Source organism: Echiichthys vipera (genome assembly GCF_963691815.1).
Source record: "Echiichthys vipera genome assembly, chromosome: 20".
In the NCBI taxonomy this organism is placed as follows: domain Eukaryota; kingdom Metazoa; phylum Chordata; class Actinopteri; order Perciformes; family Trachinidae; genus Echiichthys; species Echiichthys vipera.
Genome location: NC_139845.1, coordinates 24,532,574 through 24,557,642, shown reverse-complemented (window position 1 = coordinate 24,557,642; position 25,069 = coordinate 24,532,574). Strand labels below are relative to the sequence as shown.

The following is a 25,069-nucleotide window of genomic DNA, read 5'->3' as shown; positions in this document are numbered from 1 at the left end:
TTGCCACCAGAAGAGTATGTGCTATTCACACCATTGCTCGCACAGAATGGAAGTGAACGGGAGGCAGGCGTTTATCTCACGCCTTAATTATGATCTGGTGTTAGCAGCAGGCAGACGAACTTCAGACTTCAGTCCCCTGATCCTGATGTGGTGTGGTGTGGTCCACTTTGCGTAGGAGCACCTTGACTTGTACATATCTGTTTTGATTTCAAAAACAGGGGAGAAAGTCGTAGTTTTCCAGATATTTTATTCATTCAGTACTGTTTTATGCAAGCTGTGAACACAAGCTGAAAATATCTCCTAGTGTAAAGAACTGAAGGAACAGATTAAGGAAGTGATCTAAAGACCACAGCACTTTATTTGTCCAAATTAAGATGCCATCTGTCACAGTGTGCTGACACAGCAGCACTTGCATATTTGATTTCATCAGATCATCCTCTCAGTATCAAATACCACTTCAAAAATATACTCTAATAAAATATGTTGTAGTTAGAATATAAAAAAACTCTATTTTACGTGTGTCTACTACTACACAGCACTTCATCCATGTTAAATGAGCACACCGAGGAAATTAAAGGGAATTAGGGGAAAAACAAGTTCCCTTTAAGGCAATCAGCTGAAACAGTGAGTCGTAGTGCAGCTTCGGCTGTGACTGTTTTGGAAGCGTGCACTTTACACATGAGAGCATTTCTCTGGTCTGTGTCTGAAGCCTGAGCACCTTCACCTACTCTTTACATTATATTCAAAAACTATCTGATGGATGTGAACTCTCCCTACGCAGACACAGTTGTCATACTGCTGTGGTTCATGAGTCTCTTTCAGAGCTCCGTCTTCCCATCGCTCACTGAGCTGCTGGCAGCTCCACCCTCGGCCGCGGAGCTGGAGCTGGAGCTGGAGCTGGAGCTGGCTGCATCTTTGGGCTGGAAACCCAGTGAGGCTGAGTTAATGCAGTAGCGTTTTCCTGTGGGCCTTGGTCCATCCTCAAACAGGTGTCCCAGGTGAGCTCCACACTGAAACACGATGGGAAAGATTGATTTGGAACGCTGTGGAATTTTAGTAACAAGTTTCAGATGTTCTACATTGTAAGCAAGTCCATTTGTGATCCTGTTAGTGCCTTGGCTGCTCAGTGACACACAGTAGTTTGGATCATATGCTGTGAGCTGTTTGTGCCTCTACAGACAAGAATATTAAAGTGGAATTCCGGTGCAAAATCATCCCGTGGTCTTTTTCCACACTTACACACATCAAATAAGCCATCAAGACATTTTTTTTTATATATATCCGGCAGAGTCGCTAACAGCTTGACGTGGCTAACACTGATTAACTTGGGGCTGCACAGTGAATCTATTAAAACGCCTTTTTAACCACTAATACTGCTCAGAATAACAGCAAACCTCTGCAGCAGCATGAGAAGAGTGCCTACACAGAAAACAAAGCACCAACAACGTAGTTAGTGAACCCAGAGTTTATTAAAAGAGTGTTTTAAAGACTTACCTACTGGCCCCTGTACCAGCTCCTCTCATAGTAAAGTCCATTCAAGTGGATTACCAAAGTCAATCCCAAAGGAAGGAGCCCAATGGTGCTTTGTTTTCTGTGTAGGGACTCTTCTCATGCTGCTGCAGAAGTTTGCTGTTATTTTCAGCAGTATTAGTGGTGAAAGAAGATGTTTGAATGCCTTCACCGTACTGCCCCGAGCTAATCAGTGTTAGCCACGTCCGACTGTTAGCAACTCTCCCGGATTTCTCGTTTTAACAGTTGTAACACGGAAAAACTGTCTTATTTGATGTGTGTAAGTGCCGAAAACGACCATAGGAAGATTTTGTTGAATTACACTTGAGCAGCAGTGTAAGTGCTAAACAGTTGAGGGCAGTGAGTCAAACTTTTATTAGAAGTTACACGTTTAATGCATAAAAATGACTCATTTCGACTGCAGTGTCTCTGGGTCAGATCCATAATGGACGACACCAGTTCTTCCCACTGTACTAAAGTGAAGCCAATATATCCTGGATACTAGCACCACCATGTGTAGTTTTACAACCAGAGTCTGTGCATTAAGGACCGGGCGCCCAACCAATTGCGAGTAAATCACAGTTCCACATGCTTTTTGTAGTATTCAATGACAAATTAAAATCAAATGTATCAGAAACTTTCAACACATCAGCAGTTCAGCTAGTAAACACCACCTATATTGAAAGAAATGTCTTTGGAAGAATTTATATGAGTTTATAGTGTGTCCCATGTCCCATCCACTGGGGGGACATGAGGGGGCGGGTTTTATGACCTAAACTTAACAAGAATTTCATTGTCATGTGAATGCTGGTGGAAAGCTGGTGCGCTTTTGATGTTCTTCTCTCTGTGACTCTGTGCTGAAGGAGTGAACAACAGATGCTGTTAGTGTGTCATGCAGTGTTTCTAGTGTACCTGGCTGCAGGTAGTCTCCACTCTGTGCATCCCATAGGAGAAATCATCTGCCACATCGACAGACTCGTCCTTCACAAGGTCAAAGAAGGAGGGCCAACCTGAACACATGACAGGATCATGTTAGCACACAGGTGCAGTGACATGCAGAGGTAATGTGGTACAGATATTCATGGCTCCCTGATGATGTACCTAGCAGAGAAATCTACCTGACGTGTACATGGAACAGTTGTTGAAGAAGGTAGAATCCATTCTATCTCCTCAGTGTCCTTGTGGAATTTCTTTCAGTTTTGGGGCGATTATGAAAACTATTTATTTTTGGAAAACTTAGAGTATGAAGAATCAGAAAATTTTAAGCTCAATATGGTGGCCATCTTGGATTTTCAAAATGGCCGCCTTTAAATACTTCATGAGTTGGCCTTTTACTCTCATATTTTTATTATTCATTATGTGTGATTATGTATGTGTGGCTGTTTATCTTGCGTGTCTTGCCCTCTATTGTTGTTTTTTATGGCTACACGGGCACAACCAATAACAAATAAAACTCTTGAACTAAATAACTCTGGGGATCCTCAGATTTATCCTCTAGCACCATCAAGTCAAGATTTCAGTTTGTCTAATACTTTGGTTTATGACCAAACAGCTGAAAAACTAATGACATTCCTATCAGCCTCAGCAGTTCTTTGTGTTTAGTGCTATGTAGCACATGTTTGCATGTCAAACTATCAATTTTACCATGTTATCATGGTACCTCCTAAACTTTAGCATTGTCATTGTATACTGATTTGAGCTCTAAGCAGCCTCAAAGCTGCCTGCGTGGATGTCGGCTCTCAGTTTTGTTTAATGAAATAACTGCATTAAAAGATTTCCCAGCACGCGACCTCCAGAAACAGCGAATGGGGAAGAATAAGCAAAGAATCCGCCGAGGTCAAAGAACTGCTCATGGCATTTACAGAGGAAGAGTCAAAAAAGGGCTGGTTTCAAAAATATATAAAGCACTACAATATGAATCCAACGACAACGATATGAATGTTAAAGAAATATGGGAATTGCAAGCAAATGTAATAATAGATGATGATCGGGAGTTTGACTGGAAAGTGAAGATGCGTTACTTTAACACCCCATCTTCTTGGGATACTACCTGAAGCTCTGATAGACAGAGACTGTAGCTACTTACTGAGAGTCCTGCTCTTGATAGCAAAGGAAATGATCCCAGTCAATTGGTTGAAGCCACACACACACACACACCCCAACATAATGCAATGGACAGACAGTAAAATATTTCAATTTGTACTCATTTATTTTTTATTTACATAAGTGGCTTTTTGGTTGCTTAATTATTTAAATTTGTAGAGTTTGTTTTTTCTTCCTTACATTTACACCTGTTTTGTGCTAGGGAATATTAAAGAGAGGTCAGAAATCAAGAATGGTGTGTGTAAAATATATGTGATCTTACGTTTGACGTGTACAGGGGGGAGGTATGGTATGTATTTATGACTGAAGGTAATATGATATGGATTGAGTTGGTTGTAGATTGAGGCAGGTGTGATTTTTATACATTACTTCACAGTGTTCCCTTGTTGCCCACTATGAGCTTGACCTCATTCCTGTTTGACAGACCAGCTCTGAGCATTTGTTTGTGTCATGTTTTCAGTCAGATGCTCAGCTTTACTCTGACTCCTTCAGAGGAACCCCACCTCATCACTGACGAGTGACAAGTAACACAGACACCGGCTGTGCTTGTGTGTGGATGGTGGGCAGCGCCCCCTGCTGCCTGACTGTTTTCACTGCTCCATGATCACGTCACAACACTGCACACACACTGCTCACAAGGTTTAGAGCTGTTGGAGTGTATATTAATCCAAAGCCCCATCATTATAATTGAGGATTCGTACAGCTTTTCCAAGGGTAAATTCAACCACTTTTCAAGCACTTTCAAGGTCCATTTTTAAAGCTTTTCCAGCACCGTACAGCTGTGGTAAATTCCATATTTCTACAAATACATACATATGGAAAATTATTATTTCACCTATTTTTAATTCCATTAAAGGAGATGGTATTATGCTATAAACAACTAAAATTGGGTTTCGCACTACCAGAAGGATAATAATTTAAAAATGTTTTAATTTAGACTCTGTAGCCATTTGTCGTGAAATGCGGATACAACTTCAAGCATTTTCAAGCACTTGGTTCTAAATTCAAGCACTTTTCAAACCTTTAAAACACAATATTAACATTAAGCATTTTCAAGGATTTCAAGCACCCGTACGAACCCTGATAATTATACCAAGATAAAACCACGTGGAGCAGCACGAAACATGGCTGTACCGACATACATAAAAAAAACCCACCAGAGCCGCTGATCCACCATGTACACGATCCAAACTAGGGCTGCTCGATTATGGCAGAAATCAAAATCTATATTTTTTTGGTTGGCATTCCAATAATTGACCATGATTACTAGTCGACCTTGGAAACATCATGCACATCTTACTTTTTTTTTTTTTACTTGTCTTTTTAACTGTGGATTTTCTTGAACTTTAAATATAATTCAACGGAAAAACATATAACTTAAAAACACAAGACATGTAGAAATAAAATATATACCATATAAATGAATACTGTATACATTAAAATAAAAAATATAATATAATAAGAATAAATTAGACCACAATAAATTAGATCAAAAATGTTGCAGTGCCTACAGCCAATTTTCTTTTCTAAAATCTTTGTATCCTTTTATCTCATTGTTCTTCTTTCTTTGCAAAAACCTTCAATTAATAAACAAACAAGCTAATAATAATTCCCTTTGTCCTCTGTACACTTTTATACAATGATGCGTAATTTAGGGGTATGTTCTACCTCAATTGACTATTATTATTATTATTATTTGTTTTGTTTATACTGTATTTGTGTGTGTATTTTGATTGTTGCTATGTCAAATCACTTGTCAACTGCTGTTTTTAAAAGGTGCTATACAAATGAAGTTATTATTACTGAAAACATATTTTCAACATTTTGGGAAACTATATTCAACATATGCCAGTCAACACCTCAGTGAGCACAGATGAAAGTGCAGCGCTGCAGGGGAACGTGTGTGCTGGATTTATAACACAAGACAAAACGAGACCTCATTGTGAAACGGAATGTGGCACAATTATCTTTTTATCTTGTTTTCATAGTTGTTGGAAGCCAAACTCTTAACTGGAAATAAAATTTGATGTTGTAGACCAGTAAACCGATGGAGAGGTCAACCCTATACACCTTCAAAGCAATTTCAGTCAAAAGCAACTGGACTTGGTTATTTGTCTAGGAAGACGTTTCACCTCTCATCCAAGAGGCTTCATCAGTTCATGTACGCATCTGACCAGACTGGGACTGGTCCTGGACCAGGCTGGGACTGGTCCAACTATCTGGTGTGGAGATCCAGGTATTTAATTTCTCACAAGGCCGATGATGTCACTGGAACCCTTTTTGCTCCAAGTGCCAACGACCGCCGTTAGAGTGGCAGTCGTTAGTGGGAAGTTGGTTTGGACTTGGTTAGTGATCTATTGAGTCTTAGTGACAGTCGTTGGAGTCACAGGAGGCCATTTGTGAAAAGTTGTTCTTTGAGGTTAGATTGTTGAATCTCCTGGGAAGGGATGAAAGGGCAGCATTGTAAATTGGAGATAAGTGCTGTCTCAGCCCTCCTCCTCTGTTTAGCGATGGTTTCTCTACTTTTGCATAGATGGCTTCTTTTACTCCTCTTTCAAACCATCTGTCCTCTCTGTCCAGGATGTGGACATTGTTGTCATCAAAGGAGTGGGCTTTCTCCTTGAGATGGAAGTGGACAGCAGAGTCCAGGACTGAGGAGTTAGCTCTCCTGTGTTGGGCCGTGCGTTTATGCAGTGGTTGTTTTGTTTCTCCAATGTAGAGATCTTTGCATTCCTCGTTGCATTGGACAGCATTAACCAGATTGCTTTTGTTGGTGTGTGGTGTTCTGTCCTTGGGATGTACTACCCAGTAACACACTCAGACAAAGACTAGTACATCCCAAGGACAGAACACTGCTGTCCACTTACATCTCAAGGAGAAAGCCCACTCATTCTATGACAACAATGTCCACATCCTGGACAGAGAGGACAGATGGTTTGAAAGAGGAGTAAAAGAAGCCATCTATGCAAAAGTAGAGAAACCATCGCTAAACAGAGGAGTAGGTCTGATTAACTGATGAAGCCTCTTGGACGAGAGGTGAAACGTCTTCCTAGACAAATAACCAAGTCCAGTTGCTTTTGACTGAAATTGCTTTGAGGATAACGATGACCTGGACAAATGAGAACATTCACAGGCTTAACCCTATACAAGAAATACAAAATGTTTTTGCTGTATGTACATAACGATAAAGTAAATAAGTTGAGGTCAATGATTAGAAAATATCAGAACTTATATACACACATTCAAAGCATTTCAGGCTTCAACAGACCAGGCTGTAAAGAGCTACTTACCTGATCCTGAGTCAAATTTAGTGCTCGAGCTATAAAAAGGAAACAAAAATGTCAATAAGAAAGTGTTTTATCTGTCTTACACTGCTCTTTTATTTTGTAGTGGAGACAATTTTCTCTCTCTCTCTCTGGTTCTTACCTGAACAGCGGGGCCCCGCAGACAACACAAGTGTAGGTCCCATCATCTTTATGACGTGTGAACTCTCCAGTGAATGCACTGTGGAAAAGCGGCTGTATTAATTAAAGGCTCAGCATGATGAACAAAGACGTCATTGTTGTGTTTCCAACACGTTTCTGTCAGCGTGCAAGAACAAAGACCATATTCATGGGAGCAACCTCATGCTTTCTTTGAAAGGTGTTTTGTGTAAATGATCCTTCAGCTGACAATGCTGACCAGGCGGGAGAGACGCTCCGCAGAGTGCCAGGATTTTGAATTTATAACCAGGACGTGTCTGACTGTGACTTGACGGTATCAGATTTCCACACAGAGAACAAACTAAGTTCTAAAAGTGTGAGTCTTACAGATAAAACAGAAGACTCATGTAGAGTGTTATAGGAGGTGAGAGGGGGCTTCTGCTCATAACTGTAGATAAGCATTCAAGAAAATACAGTGTAATATATAATATCAGTAATAATATCAAGCATTCCAAAAAAAACTGTGTGCATGTTATTCAAAAACATTGAAAAAAAAGAAACTCTGGCTTGTTTGCATTTCTTTAAACCAATCACAATCGTCTAGGGCGGGGCTAAGCTCCAGATGCAGCGACAGTGCCTCTGCAAAAAAGTCACGGAAGAGAACTGAAGACGACACAAAACATATTAAGGTGTGTGTGGACTGTGTGGTAAGACTTTTACTAAAAGAAAAGACAAATATCATTTGATGGTCGGTGACCTAGAGGTGAAGCCTGCCTATATACAGTATATATATAATCAGGAAGTGTCGAAAACTGCAGTTCTCAGAGTGTCCACTAGGGGAAGGTTTCATAACAGAGCAGTTTCTCTTTGACCCCCATGTTAAACAGGCTGTTTTCACAGCATCATTAAACCGGTTTAAGGCCTGGGAAAAAAAAAACATTCTAGTCTGTATGTTTAGGTCATATCTCCATGACAACACTGAGGGGGGTGAATTTTTTTGGTCCAGGCTAGTTTTTATTTTATTGTAGGTTAAAGTTTATGAATAATTAGGAGCCTGGCCTCTTAAGTGACAGTTAGCCCCTGGCCCTCACTTCTCCTCGGAGGCTAGTTGTCAGGATTAGCATGCTAACTCCGTCATCTGGACCTGGACTGCGATCATTCGTGTGGTGATGTTACCATAGCTTACCGCGCTCCAATAACAAGTCGGAAAAGCATTATATTTAAGGGGGTTTGGGGACTCTAGCCAGGTTAGCCATTGTTAGCAATACCAGTGGATAACGACGTATTATGTGGTATTCTGCACCTACAAACACTGTAGGTACATGTCCACACATAGAAGATGGACGGTACTGCGTGGACAACCGATTTAATGAGACACAAAGAAGTGAGAAGTGAGAATAAGCATTGTATTCTGACAGCTTCAACTACTTATACCGTGAGCAGTCATGGGACGGGGGCATTTCACTTTACATTTCCTACTTGGAACTCAGAAGGCATCAATAGTCCCAGCCCTGCATATCCGTTGAGCCAGACTATGGTCAACAGTTAGTTCCAGCGGTCCGTCCTACCTCTCAGTTCCTCTCTCCTGGGTAACATGGTACTGCATGGGTGTGAGGCGTTTCTTCAGATCCTCCTGAGGGAAGCTCACTGGCCATGTCTTCTTTGTCCTACGTGCTCCTGAGGGGGGAAGCGAGGAGGACAAAAACATATTAACAACGCCGGTCTGATCATTCTGATGGCACCAGGAAATACTCTAATGTCCAGCTATTCTCCTACAAACACTACCGTGAAATCTCCTTCTGTCCTAACATCATGCTTCAACACATAATAGAAATACAAGCAGGTGCGCCAAAAATAGCTTAATGAAAATAAAAAATAAACAGTGCTTTAATTAGACATTAAGACGGTAGCACACTAGCAGTTATTTTTGTCTGAGAGTATTGGACATTAAAAAAAGATATGACTACATGTTTGTTCCACTATTTTTGACATCGTATCCAACAAAAGACTCTTTCTTCTATGAGTTAACTGAAGGAGAGAGCTTGAGGTAGGGGTGGGCGATACAACGATATTAGAGGGTGAAGGATCAGAACGTGTTGACGGTCTGCCAAAGCAGAGAGATCGTAGTATCGTCTGTAGGGAACATTCTATCCAATGCTGTTCTATACTCCGATCAGGGGGGTTTTCCTCAGCCAAATCCCACTATTGGCTATTCTGCCTCAGGCACCGCCCTAAAGACCCGCCAATCAACCAATCATAGTGAACTACAGGCAGTAAAGAGGATTTCTCATCCACCATTATTTTTGATTCAGAGAGAAGCAGGAAGTGGTGGCTGAAAACTAAACTACCACGTCCTAACCGCACACGAGTTTAAGACTATCACGTCGCATCGCAATGTCTGTCCACGCTTATTCATAGAATTAGTGGAACAAGCTGTAAAATCTGCCCCTGAAAAACTGCTAAATGTCCCGTGCACCAGCAGACTCCTAATGTGTTTAACAAGGAGGCGGGGCCGTCACGTCACAGAGGCCACCTTCTGCCCAAAGCTGCCACACGCACACACAGTCCCAAGCTTCTTCAGAATGTACCTAATCTGACCTGTTTAGCTTCAACAACATGTGTATTTAGGTTTCACGGTGAAACGTGGAGCTCTTGTTTTGTCCATCGACGGCACTTTCAACGCGCTCGACTGGAATAAAATAGAAAGTGGGTCGTGTGCTGACAGTGAAAAGGCCACACCGCAGCCAGAAGAGGCAACAGGTTAGCTTTAGGTAGCTTTGTGTCAGACTGATTCAAATCTGTTCATCTTTGGCTTTAATGCTTTGTTATATATTTTTTCTTTTAGGGCTGTTTTTACATAGGGAAATACTTTGAACGGGCAGCAAAGTGGTGTTGTGGTTAGCACTGTGGCCTCCTGTCCGGGGTGTACCCCACCTCACGCCCAAGGTCAGCTGGGGTCGGCTCCAGCCCCCCGAGACCCCCGAAAGTTACGGACAAACTGTTGAGGATGATGGATGGACGGAAATACTTTGGTTGCACTGTTCAGTAACTTGCAACATGATTTTACTGTAAAAAAATGTGATGTGATATTTTTGACGTATCGCCCACTCCTATCTTGAGGTAATTCCATAGCTCCACTATTGATGTCTGAACACCTGCTCTTACACACTTCATGTGAATCTTCACTGCTTCATCATGCTGACACTAACTCTGCAGGGACAACTGGCACTTATTGTGCATGGCTTAACACACATCTTATTTTCATCCAAAACCAAAAGAAGCTGTGAACTGTTAAACCCTTTTAACATCAAGCGAAAAGTTAAACAAAATCACAACAATCGCTGCATGCAAACTGCAAGGAAGCAAAGCGTGAATCCTTTCATTATTCTGTTAGCACACTACAGACCCGCTGTGTGACAGCAGCATGTGAGAAGAGCTACAAACTCAAGGATGCTGGACTCAAAGGAGATATGAACCATCTTAAAAAGGACCCTGTGGACTTTTTTTGACCCCTCCCCCCCGCAGTAATGTTTGGATCTTAAGCTGCTTTTCGAAGGTTCTGTGGATCTTTAAGTCCCCGTAAGAAGAACTATTTGGCTCCTTCAGCCCATCGCCATCTAATGACCCATGAAGATGAAAAATCCTGCAGTGGGACGAGGGCTGCTCATAGTCATAGCAGTAAACACACTCTGCAGCCTGCGTACCTGCATGTTTCATCTCAAAAACATGTGAAAGAATAAACCTTTGTCTCACTGCAAAGACATTTACTGCTGCTCATTGGATGTGATGAATGAAATGCAGAGGAGGAAAACAAAGCTAAAGCTGGTCATATACTGTACAATTTTAGAAAAGGTATTTTAATTCCACCTCATACTGTTTGAGTAAATTGTCTGTGATAAAAAAGCAGGATTTATGTGCTCACACTGTACGGCCCAATCATTGAGCCACAACCTCACACTGTATGTGTCAGAAAAGAAATGGCCATTCAGTCCCAGCAGGCTGTTCGACAACTGTGCGACTCTACCAGATTTCTCCGTTAATACTCAATGGATTATTTGATGTGTGCCGAAAAGACCCTGGGATGATTTTGCGGAATTGATTTTTTGTGGAATTACACTTTAAGAGCATCTGTCTCCGCGGTAAATCATCTGTTTAGTGTATGATGGATATATACACTGCATGTGCTTTAGAATGTAACCACTGTGATCCTAACACGGTCATGAATCACTACTAGAGTAGATGTTTTATGAATGAAGCAGCTGCAAAGCCCACCCTAAAATCCCTGTACTTTCAGAAACCACTATTTCACTTTATCTCCAATCAGGGACTTTTTCGGTTGATTCTCATACTGTACAGGTATGAGTAGACTTCAATGGACCCCTGGAATACTATAAAGCGTGTAAAACACAATGGTCAAAGAGTCAATTGTAGTTAATGTGCTAAAGCATGCAAAACCACAAATACTGTACCCTTAAATTTGGTATAAATATAGGCATATAGTTATGGAAGATGTAAAATGCCAAAATGAAAAGAATTCAAAGAAAAAAGTGAAGTGAAATACGTATAATACAAAATAGTATGTGCCTTTAGAAGCCCAGAAAAGAGGTATATTACACTCCAGAGTTGTCCAGCAGAGAGCAGCATATATCTGCCAATAATAGAGATTTCTTTTTCTAAAAAGCACTTTCCATGCCAAAATACAAAACAATAAACTGTTCAATCAAAACGTCTTACTGTAAGTAGAGGCCTAATTAGCAAAGATTTCCTTCTACACTTCTAGTTAGTTTAGTTGACTCCATAACCGACGATTCCTTATAACTGCCAACAGCCAGTCACAAACCAGACTAAATGTACAAGGAAACGGTTTAATGAGCACGGCAGTCTGTCATCAGCTTGCTTACTTGCCCACTTGTGGATATTAGGGACCTTAAAGTGTAATTCCTTTGTAAAATCCTCCTTTTGGATTGCATTTGGTATTCCACTTTACTGTGAGAGGAGCTGGTACAGGGGCAAGTAGGTAAGTCTTTAAACACTTTTTTAATAGTAGTAGTTCTCTAACTACATTGTTGGTGCTTTGTTTTCTGTGTAAGGGCTCTTCTCATGCTGCTGCAGAGGTTTGCTGTTATTTTCAGCAGTATTAGTGGTTAAAAAAGACGTTTTAATGCCTTCACCGTACTGCCCCGAGCTATTCAGTGTTAGCCACATCCTGCTGTTAGCGCCATTAATAGTTCATACACAAAAAAACTGTGTTGTCGGCTTATTTGATGTATGCAAGTGCCGAAAAAGACCATGGGATGATTTTGCGCTGAAATTACACTTTCAGCTAATTTACCGCAGACTTCCAGAGAGTCCGCTTGAGGTGCAGACTTCACCAGACTTCACTAATTACCCACAATTCATTGCAACACAGATGTCATGTATTGCACTTAGTCATGCACATTTGCACAGTAACTAGTGAAACAGCACTGACGCCTCACTGTGGAGACAGGCCTGGCAATGACAGACTAATATCTTGCTTTTACAAACTTGACGTGATGACAGTGAACACGTCACAGTAAGTACGACTGAAGTACCCGGGGGCTCAGTCCTACAGTCCAGAGGGTGGACATACGCGCTGCGTCTTTTACCGTGTAAAATGGAAAAGGCAAAGAATAGGCACTTGCCCGCCAAGACAGTGCTGTACTCGCAGATGAATGCGCCCTGTGCACGTTTACATTAAGAACAATGGATTTTAAGGGCACAAAAAAATTCAGCATGTCTGTGAGCCCTAAGCTCCGCCAATAGTTCCACCCCCATGTGCGGTCAAATCTGGTCTGCACTTTTTGAGAGGCCCAATCATAGATGGGAATGATTGAGTCATTTCACTGAGGCGTCTGTAGTTGGCCTTAGGTCAGGAAATATTCTAAATGAAAAATAAAGATATATCAGCCGCCCTTCATTTGAGCGTACCCAAAAAGTTCTGTCAGGCCAAGTGCACCCAAAGAGCTCCATCTGCTGTAACCTTCAAACATCGCACTACATCATTACACTGCATGTGTTATGCGGTCATGTCTCTGCCTTCATTTAATAAACCGTGATGAAAACTAATGATGGTATGGGTAAATGGACTTTATATTTGCATTTATACAGCGCCGGTGCTTTGTATTTCGTATTTACAGGTCTATGCTGCTCTCTACTGGACAACTCTGAAGTGTGACTTTGTTTTTTGAATTCATGTCACAATGAAACACAAGTTAAGAACACTATTACACTCAGTTATGAAAAATAATAGGAAAAATAAAGTGCCTTTTAAGGTATCAAATGTTGATGCTAAATGCATACATAAATGCAAATACATATAAGAATGTGCATTGTATTTCACTTTATTTTTTATAGGATTTGTTATTTTAAATCTCCCATAAACAGATTATCAGTATAAAATAAAACTAACTAAATAAGACTTTAAAATGAGGCAATATCTGATCACACAATGAGTAAACCACTGAGCATTCAGTGCTGTAACTGCAGTACCTGGTCGTTTCTGATACAATAGCAAATACAAATCAGTTGTTAGTTCAAAAGAATGGAGGTCCAGGAAGCAGCCCTGTTCAGATTTGGTCCACTTTAAGAGCTCTCAAACATCACTGCAAAGATTTGATCGGCGTTCCCTGAGAGGACCGATCAAATGGAAGAAAAGAACTAAAAGCAGCTCAAGTCTTTCAGAACACACGTAGACCGGGACAGTAAAGACATGCGGACACACCAGCCAGGTGTTAAGGCTTTAGAGAGGCAGAGCACAGCAGGCACACAGCACCCAGTCAGTGGACCTGAGGGAAGACTGCAGGACCTCAGAGCTACAGGCTGGCTCTTGGTTATTAGATGCAGCAGATTGAAGCCCGACATGGCTGCTGGAGAGAGGCACTCCACCCACCAGTAGAACCAAAGACCTCACAGCAGGCCTACAACCAAGGACTAGGCTGGATGAAGGGGAGCAGACAGAGGGAGAAACAACACAGGTCAACATAATGAACAGCACAGAAGACGAGATGTGGAATAAAAGTGGTGGCTCAGGATGTGTTTGGATTCCCACTGTTAATTCAGAGTGAAGGACACTGGTTAACTGGCAGAAGGAACGTGGACACACACCTAGAAAAACAAAAACACATTAACACCTTGTGACTAATTAATTCATTACAATGCACATATCCAGTGTAGTTTATGAAGTCAGCACCCAAACAAATACACCCCTCCCCCTTGTTCCCACGGCTTCTTTTTCTACATCCATGACCTTTCCCCTGTCCTGTGCACAAGAACCAACAGAATAAAGAGTGAACTCTGCAGACAAACAGAGGGAGAGGAGCAGAGAGTGGCAAAGACAGAGAGGGGGAGAGAGAGAGAGAGAGAGAGAGAGAGAGAGAGAAAGGCAACAGTCACACACCGACATGTTAACGCCAAAACTAACAGGTTACTCTACCTAGAAGAGCAGCAGGCAGTGCGATCTGGCAGATAGAATTGCTGCCTTGCCCAAGGGTATGATGCAGCGCAACGAAAAGCCCACGTCTGAGGACAGCCATGAGACACACAGTCACACTGAAGAGAGGGAGAGACAGAGAGAGAGAGAGAGAGAGAGGGAGAGAGAGAGGGAAAGAGAGAGAGAGAGAGAGAGAGAGAGAAAGGCTGGGATTTATGAGTTAAAACATTACTAACGCTACATCTGCTTATTTCTAGAGATAAATATCTTTAGCATTTCTAGAAAGCAACATGTTCTGTATTCATGACAAACGATGACCAACGAATAAACACTCTCAGGAAGCTGCAAAACAATAATGTGAATGAAAAACGATTAATAATTGAGTCTATTAATAATTGCAAGACATCTCTTCCATCAAATATAGATGGTGTGAGTGGTCCTGATGAAATGTCGCAGTTATGGTGGAAACAGTATCGTGAACTGTTAAACTGTGTAAAAAGTAATCTGTTTGTAGTGGATAATAATGAGTATAATGATGATTAAGCTTACGAATATTCTCATTTGTGACCAGCACTATATACTATATATACTTTTAACTGAAATTGCTTTGGGTAGAATGATGATTGTATTGTCACTTCTGCTGAGGACCATGAAGCAATATTGACATTGAGAGATAATAAGGCCTGGGGTCTGGGTAATATTACAGCTGCACATATTAAACTTGCCAGTAAGAAGGGGCCCACTGGTGGCTTTATGCTGGACAGGTTTCTTTGTACATGGAGTGTTGCCTGATTCTGTGCTCTCTGTTGTGCTGGTAGCAGTTATCAAGGATAAAGTGGGGAAGCTGAACAGCTCAGATAACTATTGACCAATAGCGTTGGCTAGTGTCATGTCCAAAGTGCTAGAGACTGTTCTACTGAGTAGACTTGAGAGGTATGTCCAGACTACTGACAACCAGTTTGGCCTTAAGCCAAAGCCTGGCACTGATTTATGTCTTTTCTCACTAAAGGAAATTTTAGATAAATATAAGAGACAAAATTCCACCATGTTCATTGATGCTTCTAAAGAATTCGATCTAAATGATCTAAAGTTGGGTCCCCGAATCTTGGTTTATTTGTTCTCTCATCAGACAATGAGAGTAAGATGGGGGATGTAACATCTGCTCCCTTCCATGTGACCAATGGTGCCCACAAGAGTGGAATTTTGTCTCCTTTACTTTTGAATGTGTACAGTTATGTTCATAATAATAGCAGTGTGTTTAAAAAGGTGAGTAAACCTCAAAATTCTTCAAATAAATTGTATTTTAATGAACACAAATGCATAGGGGACACTGCACATTCTATTTCAAAGCCAGAAAAGTGGAAAAAAGTAATTGAATTTGATAATATTTGACAGAAAGTATATATAAATCAAAAAAGTAGAAATCAAAAAAATAGCAGTGTTGACATCTTTCTTCACAAAACTCCAAAATGTACTGCATAAACTAAGAAAGGCTTGAAGATTAAACTTTCCTGAGATTCATAAACTAATATTTAGTTGCATAACCATGGTTTGTGATAACTGCTTCACATCTGTGGCACATGGAGTCGACCAACTTCTGGCACCGGTCAACAGGTATTGCAGCCCAGGACAATTGTACTACGTTCCACAATTCCTCTGTATTTCTTGGTTTTGCCTCATGAACAGCATTTTTTATGTCAGCCCACAAGTTTTCAATGGGATTAAGGTCCGGGGATTGTGCTGGCCACTCCATTACTTGAATTCTGTTTGTCTGGAACCATGATTTTGCTCGCTTGCTGCTGTGTTTTGGGTCATTGTCTTGTTGAAACACCCATTTCAGGGCATTTCTTCTTCAGCATACGGCAACATGACTTCTTCCAGTATTCTGATGTACCCAAACTGATCCATGATCCCTGGTATGCGATAAATAGGACCAACACCATAGTACGAGAAACATCCCCATATCATGATGCTTGCACCACCATGCTTCACCGTCTTCACTGTGTACTGTGGCTTGAATTCAGTGTTTGCAGGACGTCTGACAAACTGTCTATGGCCCTCAGACCCAATAAGAACAATATTACTCTCATCAGTCCACAAAATATTATGCCATTTCTTTTTAGGCCAGTCAATGTGTTCTTCGGCAAATTGTAACCGCTTCCGTACATGTCTTTTTTTTAACATTGGGACTTTGCGGGGGCTTCTTGCTGGTAGCTTGGCTTCACATAGACGTCGTCTGATTGTTACAGTACTCACAGTCAATCTTAGCTCTTCTTTGATCCTCCTGGAGCTGATCATTGGCTGAGCCTTTACCATTTTGGTTATTCTCCAATCCATTCGCATAGTCGTTTTTCTTTTTCTTCCTCGCCTCTCTGGTTTTGGCTGCCATTTTAAAGCATTTGCTATCATTTTAGCTGAACAGCCTATACTTTTCTGCACTTCTTTGTATGTTTTCCCCTCTTTTATTAATTTTTTAATCAAAGAACGCTCTCCTGAACAGTGTCTTGAACGACCCATTCTGCTCTGTTTTTCAAGGACAAATGCACAGCCAGCATATATGCAGTCAGTTGCCTTGATCCTTAAATAAGGGCCACCTGTTTAACACCTTTTTTTTAACATAATCAATGACCTCACTAATTGAACTCAGCACTGCTATTTTTTTGAAACCCCCCCCCCCCCCTTCAGTAAATGATTCAGTTTCACAGAATCAGTAGCCTGTACGTCATGCCTGTTGGGTCTGTTGGTTTTCTATACCTTTACTGAAGCTTCTAGAAACTTACTTGCAGTGTAGAAGTTGAAATTCTAACAAAAACAGTCATTTATCTTGCTAGTGATGTGGGACTGCTATTATTTTGAACACAACTGTATATGAATGATTTGTCTCTGTTTTTAAATGCACGTGATACAGGCTGTAGGGCTGACTCAGTAATTAATCACCTTACATATGCTGATGACTTGGTCATCTTTAGTCCATATAGTGCTGCTCTCCAGCAGCTGCTGAAAGTATGCACACAGAATGGTGCTGATTTTGACATACAGTTCAATACTAAAAAGAGTAAGATCATGATGGTCAGAACCAGAGAGGACAGACAGGCAACTTTCCCTGACTTCTACCTGTCTGGCATTGCACTCAGACTGTGTTGTGAAAGCACATATGTGGGCCATATTACCTCAAATGACCCGTCTAATGACAAAGATATCTATAGGCAGCAGTGGAAGCTGTGTGCAGTGTGCATGAATCATGTGTCTGAATCCAGGAGGCGTGGCTATGGTGGAGAAAGCTGCAAATTTTACAATATAAAAAATGAAATCTTTGGCATTTTTGGTCCAAACACAATTGTACCATGCAGAAGCCATGTTGAAAATAGGTCAGTCTGAGCCTGATCTCCAGATATTTGAGTCACTGACACAGACAGACAGACAGACAGACAGACAGACAGACAGACAGACAGACAGACAGACAGACAGACAGACAGACAGACAGACAGACAGACAGACAGACAGACAGACAGACAGACAGACAGACAGACAGACCTTGCTTTAATAGATTTAATTGACGTGCCTGTGTGCAGTCTGATCATCACCAGATGAAGGTTGGACTATAGTTAATCTCTCTGAATCAATGCTTTGTGGCAGCATGGGTTCTTATTCACCCAAGAGAGACACATATTCAGAGTCAGAGAGACAAAATCCAAGAGGAATCTCACTCAGTTTGAGAGAGGTGCTTTGTGCTAAACAGCTCTGCAAAGATGGCCTTATATAGCAGTGTGTGACTAATTTATCCTGCAGGAAAACACAGTTTTGCCAAAGGAAGCATCAGCCACACACAGCACTTACTCAAATGGCCCAGACACACCAAGCCAACCTCAAAGAACCAGACAGCAACACTGACAATCAGACACTTTGTATTGCCTTAGAGGAATAGTTCTGCTTTTTTGAAGTGTGCTTGGATGAGGTAATTATCAGTGTGTTACCTACAGTAGATGAAATTTAGCATGGCCCCAGTTTGATGAAGATAGGAGGTGACACAGGAGCTGCTGTGGACGGAGGCAGCAGCTGCAGTATAACACACTTTAGTCACCTTAAAAAGTCACCAGTTTAAATGTGCGCTGTATTTAGAATAGTTTCACAGCTTTACCTGCTGTCAGACAGCCCTTTCCTTTGGCACTACATTAGATAACAGAAGAGAATCTTAAGGTCACCTCCTTCCAGAAGCTCCTCGCTGAAGGGCAATCCCATAACAGGTGCACAAGTGTTCCTACTGTTTTGCCAGCCCAAATATTACAGGGTATGATCCATTTTCTTTAATCTACTTGGTGTGATGTTAACTTATAAAGAGAGTTTTGTATCTTACACATTTAGATAAAGCTGTTGTGTTTTTTAAAAAGTCTCCCAAGTCCCTGTGGTAGATGTGTAATGCAGGATAAGCTGTCAGGAGAGGCCAGGCCAGTGCAGAAACTACTTTCCTCCCTGAGGCAATCCCCCTCAGTATGTTGTCCAGATCTCTTCTAAGCCCAGTGACCTTTGAAATAAGTAACCGTAACATGGATCTCAATTGTAAATATGATTTTCTTTAAATCGGCATCTCGTAAATCGAACATATTTTTCAGTTTGGTACCATACTTCACAAAGTGCCTTGCCTCCTGCTTTAGTTCAACACACTCCATTACATTATAACAGTCAATCCTATAGTACACTCTTAATTCAATCTAATTCAATTTTATTTATCGTGCCAAATCATAACAAAAGTTATCTCAGGACATTTTACAAACTCGGTAAAGACCACACTATGACTTATTTATGATTTACATAGACCCAACAATTTCCCCGTAGAGTACGGTGGCAACGAAAACCGTCCCTATAACAGGCAGAAACGTCAGACAGACCCAGCTCTATGGAGGAAGGACATCTGTCTTATGGACATATATGTTGCAAACCAAAAAAAAAGCTGACTCACTAACTAGCAGACAAAGAGCAGTGCCACCTCCACTGTGCTATAAACCCCCTGTCAGCTCTGTCCACTGAGGGAAGAAGCTCTTTGAGACTTTCAGGTTTTGACTTCCTCCACTCAGCTCTCTCTCTGAATTGGAGTCTGTGCACTGCTTTGCAACTCTGCGAAATGCAGAATGAGGTCAGCCAAACGATGAAAAAGATTGTGGTGCTGGCAGCAGCAGAACTAAAGCCAGGAGGGGCTGCAGTGCTTGTCTAGTTTATCTCTGAACTTTAATAACAACAAAGACTTAGTTTGAAGGTGTGAGAGTTCCTGACACTTCGGCTCATGTGAGATGACACATACTAAACGGACAGAGGAATGAAACGATTACACTTTGTTAGAAGCCTTTGACTGAGTGAATATAGCAGGTCGAACTGTTGCTGTCTGACCTCACTATATGTCATTATAAAAAGGTATAACAACATAAATTAAGAATAGCATGTAATAGGCCTGAAACAGGTCCTGTCGACATGTGCTCCATATCTATCTGGCTGTGAAGAAGTGGCGTAACGTGCTTTCAAAATACGATTTCCAGGTCCAAGCCATTCCGGGACTTGTATTTCTACAACGTGCAGTGCCGTGTTCCCCGTTGTTTGAACAGATCTGAATTTTTTTGTTAAAAACTATGTAATTGTCATTTTACCTCCGTCTTATCCATTAAAAAAAGAGTCTAACTGACCAAAGAGGTGATCGTAATTGTTGACATGTCCGGCCGTTGTGTCCGTTTAGTTTCAACGGAGCATTTGGACCCGGAAATCGTATTTTGAAAGGGTGTTACGTCAGACTGAACGGCCCTTTTCAACGGAATTCCGTTGCCAGTCGACAACCCGTGCCCTTGTTCACTTCCTGTCAGCTAATGTCATTCAAATTCACTGCGACAGGATTTAACCTAGGACACATTTAGAATGTTTTTGTTTACATCTTTGAAAAGGTCTGTATACTTCTGCACATGCGTGGTGGCATTACATGATAGGGGGTTTGGTCTATTGAAACAGTTACCATATATTCCTACAGTACTTGGGCTACTCCTCTTAATAGAATGCCATAACACTGGCGGAAGTAGGCTACACATAGGCTTAGTGAAAAGTTTTCGACAAGGAAACATAATTGGTCAGAACACCCGCATTACTTTGTGAAGTAGCGAGGCCCGCGGCTGTGTGATGAGCAGCTACTAAGTGGCTGCGCCATGTTGACACAGGGAGTGTTGTCTCCGACCCAGAGCAGACGACAACATTCCTCATGTCTGCCACTCGTCATGTCTACTCAGATGTTGGAACGCTACCTTGGGAAAGTCAGAGTTACAGTAATGTTACACTGTACTACATTGCGTTCTGTAGCGTTGTAGCAGCCCCTCCGTAATCCCTTCTTGTCAACACAGAGCCTAAAATAACTGTATGCTAACTGAAAAGGCTCAATTCTCAGGTTTGTTCGGCGCTTTTCCAAACCCGTTGAACTTCATTGTTGTGTGGCCCTATTCCTCAACAGAACACACCCCAACATTTGCCATGTCACGGTGTATGCTAACTGTAACTGTCGCTCCCTTCATAAGCGTAAGAAAGAAAGGCAACTAAATACAACAGACAGCCTCATAACTGACCTGGGAGAAGCAGCAGCAGGATGGCGACGGCGACAGTGAAGCGTAGTGTCGCCAGAGTTCATTTACCGGTGGGTGAGCACACGAGACGTACCTGCTAACACTCCGTGTCCTGCTATGGTCCCGCTGACCAACACGCTGTGTGTGTATGTGTGTGCGCGGGTGGAATAACAGTGCCTGCACATCTCCAATTATGGCCAGGGCCCCAGCCCCGTCACAGCATGATGTAACCGTGGACGTAACCCGTCTAACAGCCAGCCACGAGTGCAAGTACCGATCTCTCTCTTGTTACGGAATAAACTGAAGGAACCCGGAATACCCTATACACGTTGACCATGTATATAAGACTTAGTACATGCTGAGGAACACAATGATACAGTATATGATACAGTATATTCTGTCATAGATATTGACAGAGCACCTCTGTAAGCGCAGACACAGACCAATACATGGCAGGGGCCTCGGTTATCTCTGGATGACTTTAGGTGGGAGGTACTCAAACTATATGGTCTGGAGCTCTATTGATGTAATATTGTGACATATAAATTAAGACATACAATGTTTTATAGGAAAACATATACAACCCTTTTTTTTACTGTTAATATAAACAAAAAATGACCGATATCTTTGTTTGAATATGTGCCTACTAAAATATGATATTGATATTGAAATTGTAAGACTCCTGCCATAGTAGGACTTTGGACTTGAGAGGATACTGTGTGTGGTTATCTGTCGACACTGGTGTGCACAGGGGGGACGGCGGTCGACCTCCTGGCCCAATTGTTGAAAAACGTGTGCTAAAGTGACCCCTGGGAGCCAAAACGTGTTCTAAAGTGTCCTCTAGGAGCCAAAGTGTGTGCTAAAGTACCCTCATGGGAGCCAAAACATGTGCTAAAGTAGGAGTCAAAAGGTGTGCTAAAGTGCCGTTGGGCCATAATGTGTGCCAAAGTGTCCTCTTGTGGCCAAAATGTGTGCAAAAGTGCCCTCTAGGAGCCAATATGTGTGCTAGAGTGCCTTCTAGGAGCCAAAACTTGTGCTAAAGTGCACTCGAAGAGCCAAAACTTGTGCTAAAGTGCCCTCTAGGAGCCAAAACATGTGCTAAAGTGCCCTCTAGGAGCCAAAACATGTGCTAAAGTGCTCTAGGAGCCAAAACATGTGCTAAAGTGCTCTAGGAGCCAAAACGTGTGCTAAAGTAGGAGCCAAAACATGTGCTAAAGTGCCCTCTTCAGTGGTGAAGACGGGCTGTATGTGCCTTTTTTTCCTTTTCGCCCCTGCCCTTGAAAAAGTCTGTGCACGGCCCTGTCTTTTTTTGCCTCTGCCTGAAACCACTTTATTTAGGATTCTTTTGTACATTGACGTTCCACTAAAACAAAACGACAATAGTTGAGTTATAAGTATATTTAGTCAGCTGATATTGGCCTATCACAGACATATCGGTGTAGATGTGGTCGCATATGAAAACTCATTTTTACAGAACATATAATGCAGAAAGCGGTTATAAATCTTGTAATCACGTAGTTTGTCCAGCAGAGTGCTGTTGAACATACAGCACTGATCTTTATTTATCTATTTTATTTTGATGTGTTCTTTATTTTCTCCTTGTTGGTTTCTATAATTAATAAAGATTTTGTTTTTGTATTAACCTTTATTTCACCAGGATATTCCCATTGAGATTTCAAATCTCTTTTCCATGGAGTCCTGGCCAAGACAGCAGCATAAAACGCACAAGTTTCATGATGTTAAATGTTCTTTAATCTGTTTTTTGTTTAGGAAAGCAGCCTCCTGAGCACCTTTGCACAATCCACATAAAAGATTCACTAGATCAGTAATCTGTAAGGAAATGTCCCTCTAGAATCAGTGTCACTCTCAAAAATTCCATATCGCTTTGGCCCTAAACAAAATGGTCAAATCATAGATTTAGTGTCTTTTTGTGAGTGGATGTAAATGTAACTGACGGCACATGATACGGTATAATCTCATTTTGATCACAGGCCCTTGAACTGAATCTTACTGGAATCATATCGTGGCATAGTTGGTGATGTCACCAAATGTTGATCATGATGAAACTTGTGATTTACACTCTTAGTTGGAACTGAAGCGCGTATTTACCATCTATTATTTAAAGGACATTAATATAGCAGCAAACAACAGTTTTCTAGATCAAATATAGTGGAGTAATGTCATCCTGAACGGAGGACAACATCACTCTCCCTCTGCTGCTGTTATCTTATCTGTTGTTTCTCGTAGTTGTGATACAGATAGCAGTATGGGAAAAGCCTCTGAGGATGCCTATAATGAGTACACGAGAGGCATCGATCCGACATCACCTCATTTATGCCTAAAAAGTATCTACTTTAAAGTACTCCATTTTGGTTCTTTTTCAGTTAGAACTGGCTGTCAGATTAGTTAATACTGAAGTACTAAAGTAACATATTACCAGTAAATATTCAATGTTATTTTTCAGAGAGAAGGGGGTTATAATCTGAGGGGGGAAGTGAATCTCAAACATCTGTATGCGCGCTCAACTTTAAAAACCTTTTGCACTTCAGTATGTGGAGTGAAAGTGTGGAACAGACGAGCGGAGGAGCTCAGACCATGTCCAACCATGAGCAAATTCAAACAGCAGTACAAATGGATGGTGTTTACAAGGTACAGGGAAGAAGAGGGGGATGACAAACACTAGGGTTCGCGTTGAAAGGAGCCAGTTGAGGTGGTTCAGGATCATCTAGTAAGGATGCCCCCTGGGCGCCTCCCTAGGGAGGTGTTCCAGGCACCTCCAGCTGGAAGGAGGCCTCGGGGAAGACCCAGGAGAGATTAAATCTCCACACTGGGAACGCCTCAGGATCCCCCAGTTAGAGCTGGTTAATGTGGCCCGGGAAAGGGGAGTTTGGGGTCCCCTGCTAAAGCTGCTGCACCCACAATCCGACCCCGGATAAGAGGCTGAAGATGAGATGAGCGGTTATTGTGTTGTTTGTTGGTTATTGTTTGTTTTGTGGAGCATATTAAAAAGGAAAAGGATACACAGGAAGTAAGAAAACCTATAGTACTAGGCACTAAGTGGAGAATGGGTAGGAATTATTAAGCTAATGCTTCTTCCTACTCCTTTTCAAACATACAAGGGGTTTTAATGACTAGTGCTTCATGTGTAATTTTTTTTTCACGTTTGAAATAAAGCATTCATTCGTTCATTCAAAGTTCTATGGCATTCATTGTGTGTGTGCTGATTTTGCTCTGCCTACTTACTTAATCCTGCTGCTGTAGGCCTAGTCTGCTGGGGGTTTCTTCAGTGTTTTGAGTAGAGCACCTTTAAACTTGATAAGTAAATGATGTTTTAAACCGAAAACAGCCATGACACAACAAGCGCAATGTAAAAACTCCTAATAAACCTTTAATTTGAGCTGTTTGTACAATCGACAAATGACATTAAAACGTCTGTCTCTTCTTAAATGGCTGTAGTATTGTACACCTCCCCCCTCTGACTAGCAGGCTGGGATACTGGAAACTCCAAACATACAACGCAATGGAAATAAAGCTGCATATAATAGTACAGATTACAGTTATATCAATGTACAGTGTTCACATAAAATACACCAGAGGAAAAGAACGCGTCCACAAGGATGTGTTTAAAGATGAAGCACAAGGCTGGAGAAGTGCCGTCCCATCAACGCAACCTTTCCATCCAGCCTCATCCAGTCAGTGTGGGCTGAGACACTGCAGGTGCAGGTGCAGGTGCAGGTGCAGGTGCAGGTGCAGGTGCAGGTGCAGGTGCAGGTGCAGGTGCAGCCTTCTGCTGGACACGGACAAAAACAGCACAGTGACGCACTATTCACCGGCTTATTTCGGAAAGTGTTCACTTTATTTTCTCATTTCACACATCCTGACAATTGTTTGGAAGCGGATGTAAGGTCGATCCTCCATGGAAAAAAAAAAAAAGTTATGACATATGTAACAGATCTAGTGACATTAAAATAGTACATCACCACAGCTGATTTAAAAAA

General features: G+C 41.6%; 1 protein-coding gene across 3 annotated transcripts; it reads right to left on the bottom strand.

The window, feature by feature from the left end:
- Window positions 1-326: 326 nt before the first annotated feature.
- Window positions 327-21,242, bottom strand: msrb3 (methionine sulfoxide reductase B3). 3 transcript variants are annotated; one of them, XM_083934811.1, is made up of 8 exons: window positions 21,075-21,100; window positions 14,488-14,603; window positions 13,841-13,990; window positions 8,603-8,711; window positions 7,039-7,116; window positions 6,903-6,931; window positions 2,422-2,519; window positions 327-1,010 (listed from the first exon to the last, which is right to left on the bottom strand). In XM_083934811.1, the coding sequence occupies exons 3-8, from the start codon at window positions 13,914-13,916 to the stop codon at window positions 819-821; spliced, it is 582 nt and encodes a 193-aa protein (XP_083790937.1). In that variant the 5' UTR covers window positions 13,917-13,990; window positions 14,488-14,603; window positions 21,075-21,100; the 3' UTR covers window positions 327-818. The 3 variants fall into 3 exon arrangements, with proteins under 3 accessions (XP_083790937.1, XP_083790936.1, XP_083790938.1); XM_083934810.1 differs by lacking the exon at window positions 13,841-13,990 and having other exon boundaries at window positions 21,075-21,242; XM_083934812.1 differs by lacking the exon at window positions 14,488-14,603 and having other exon boundaries at window positions 21,075-21,204.
- Window positions 21,243-25,069: the final 3,827 nt, after the last annotated feature.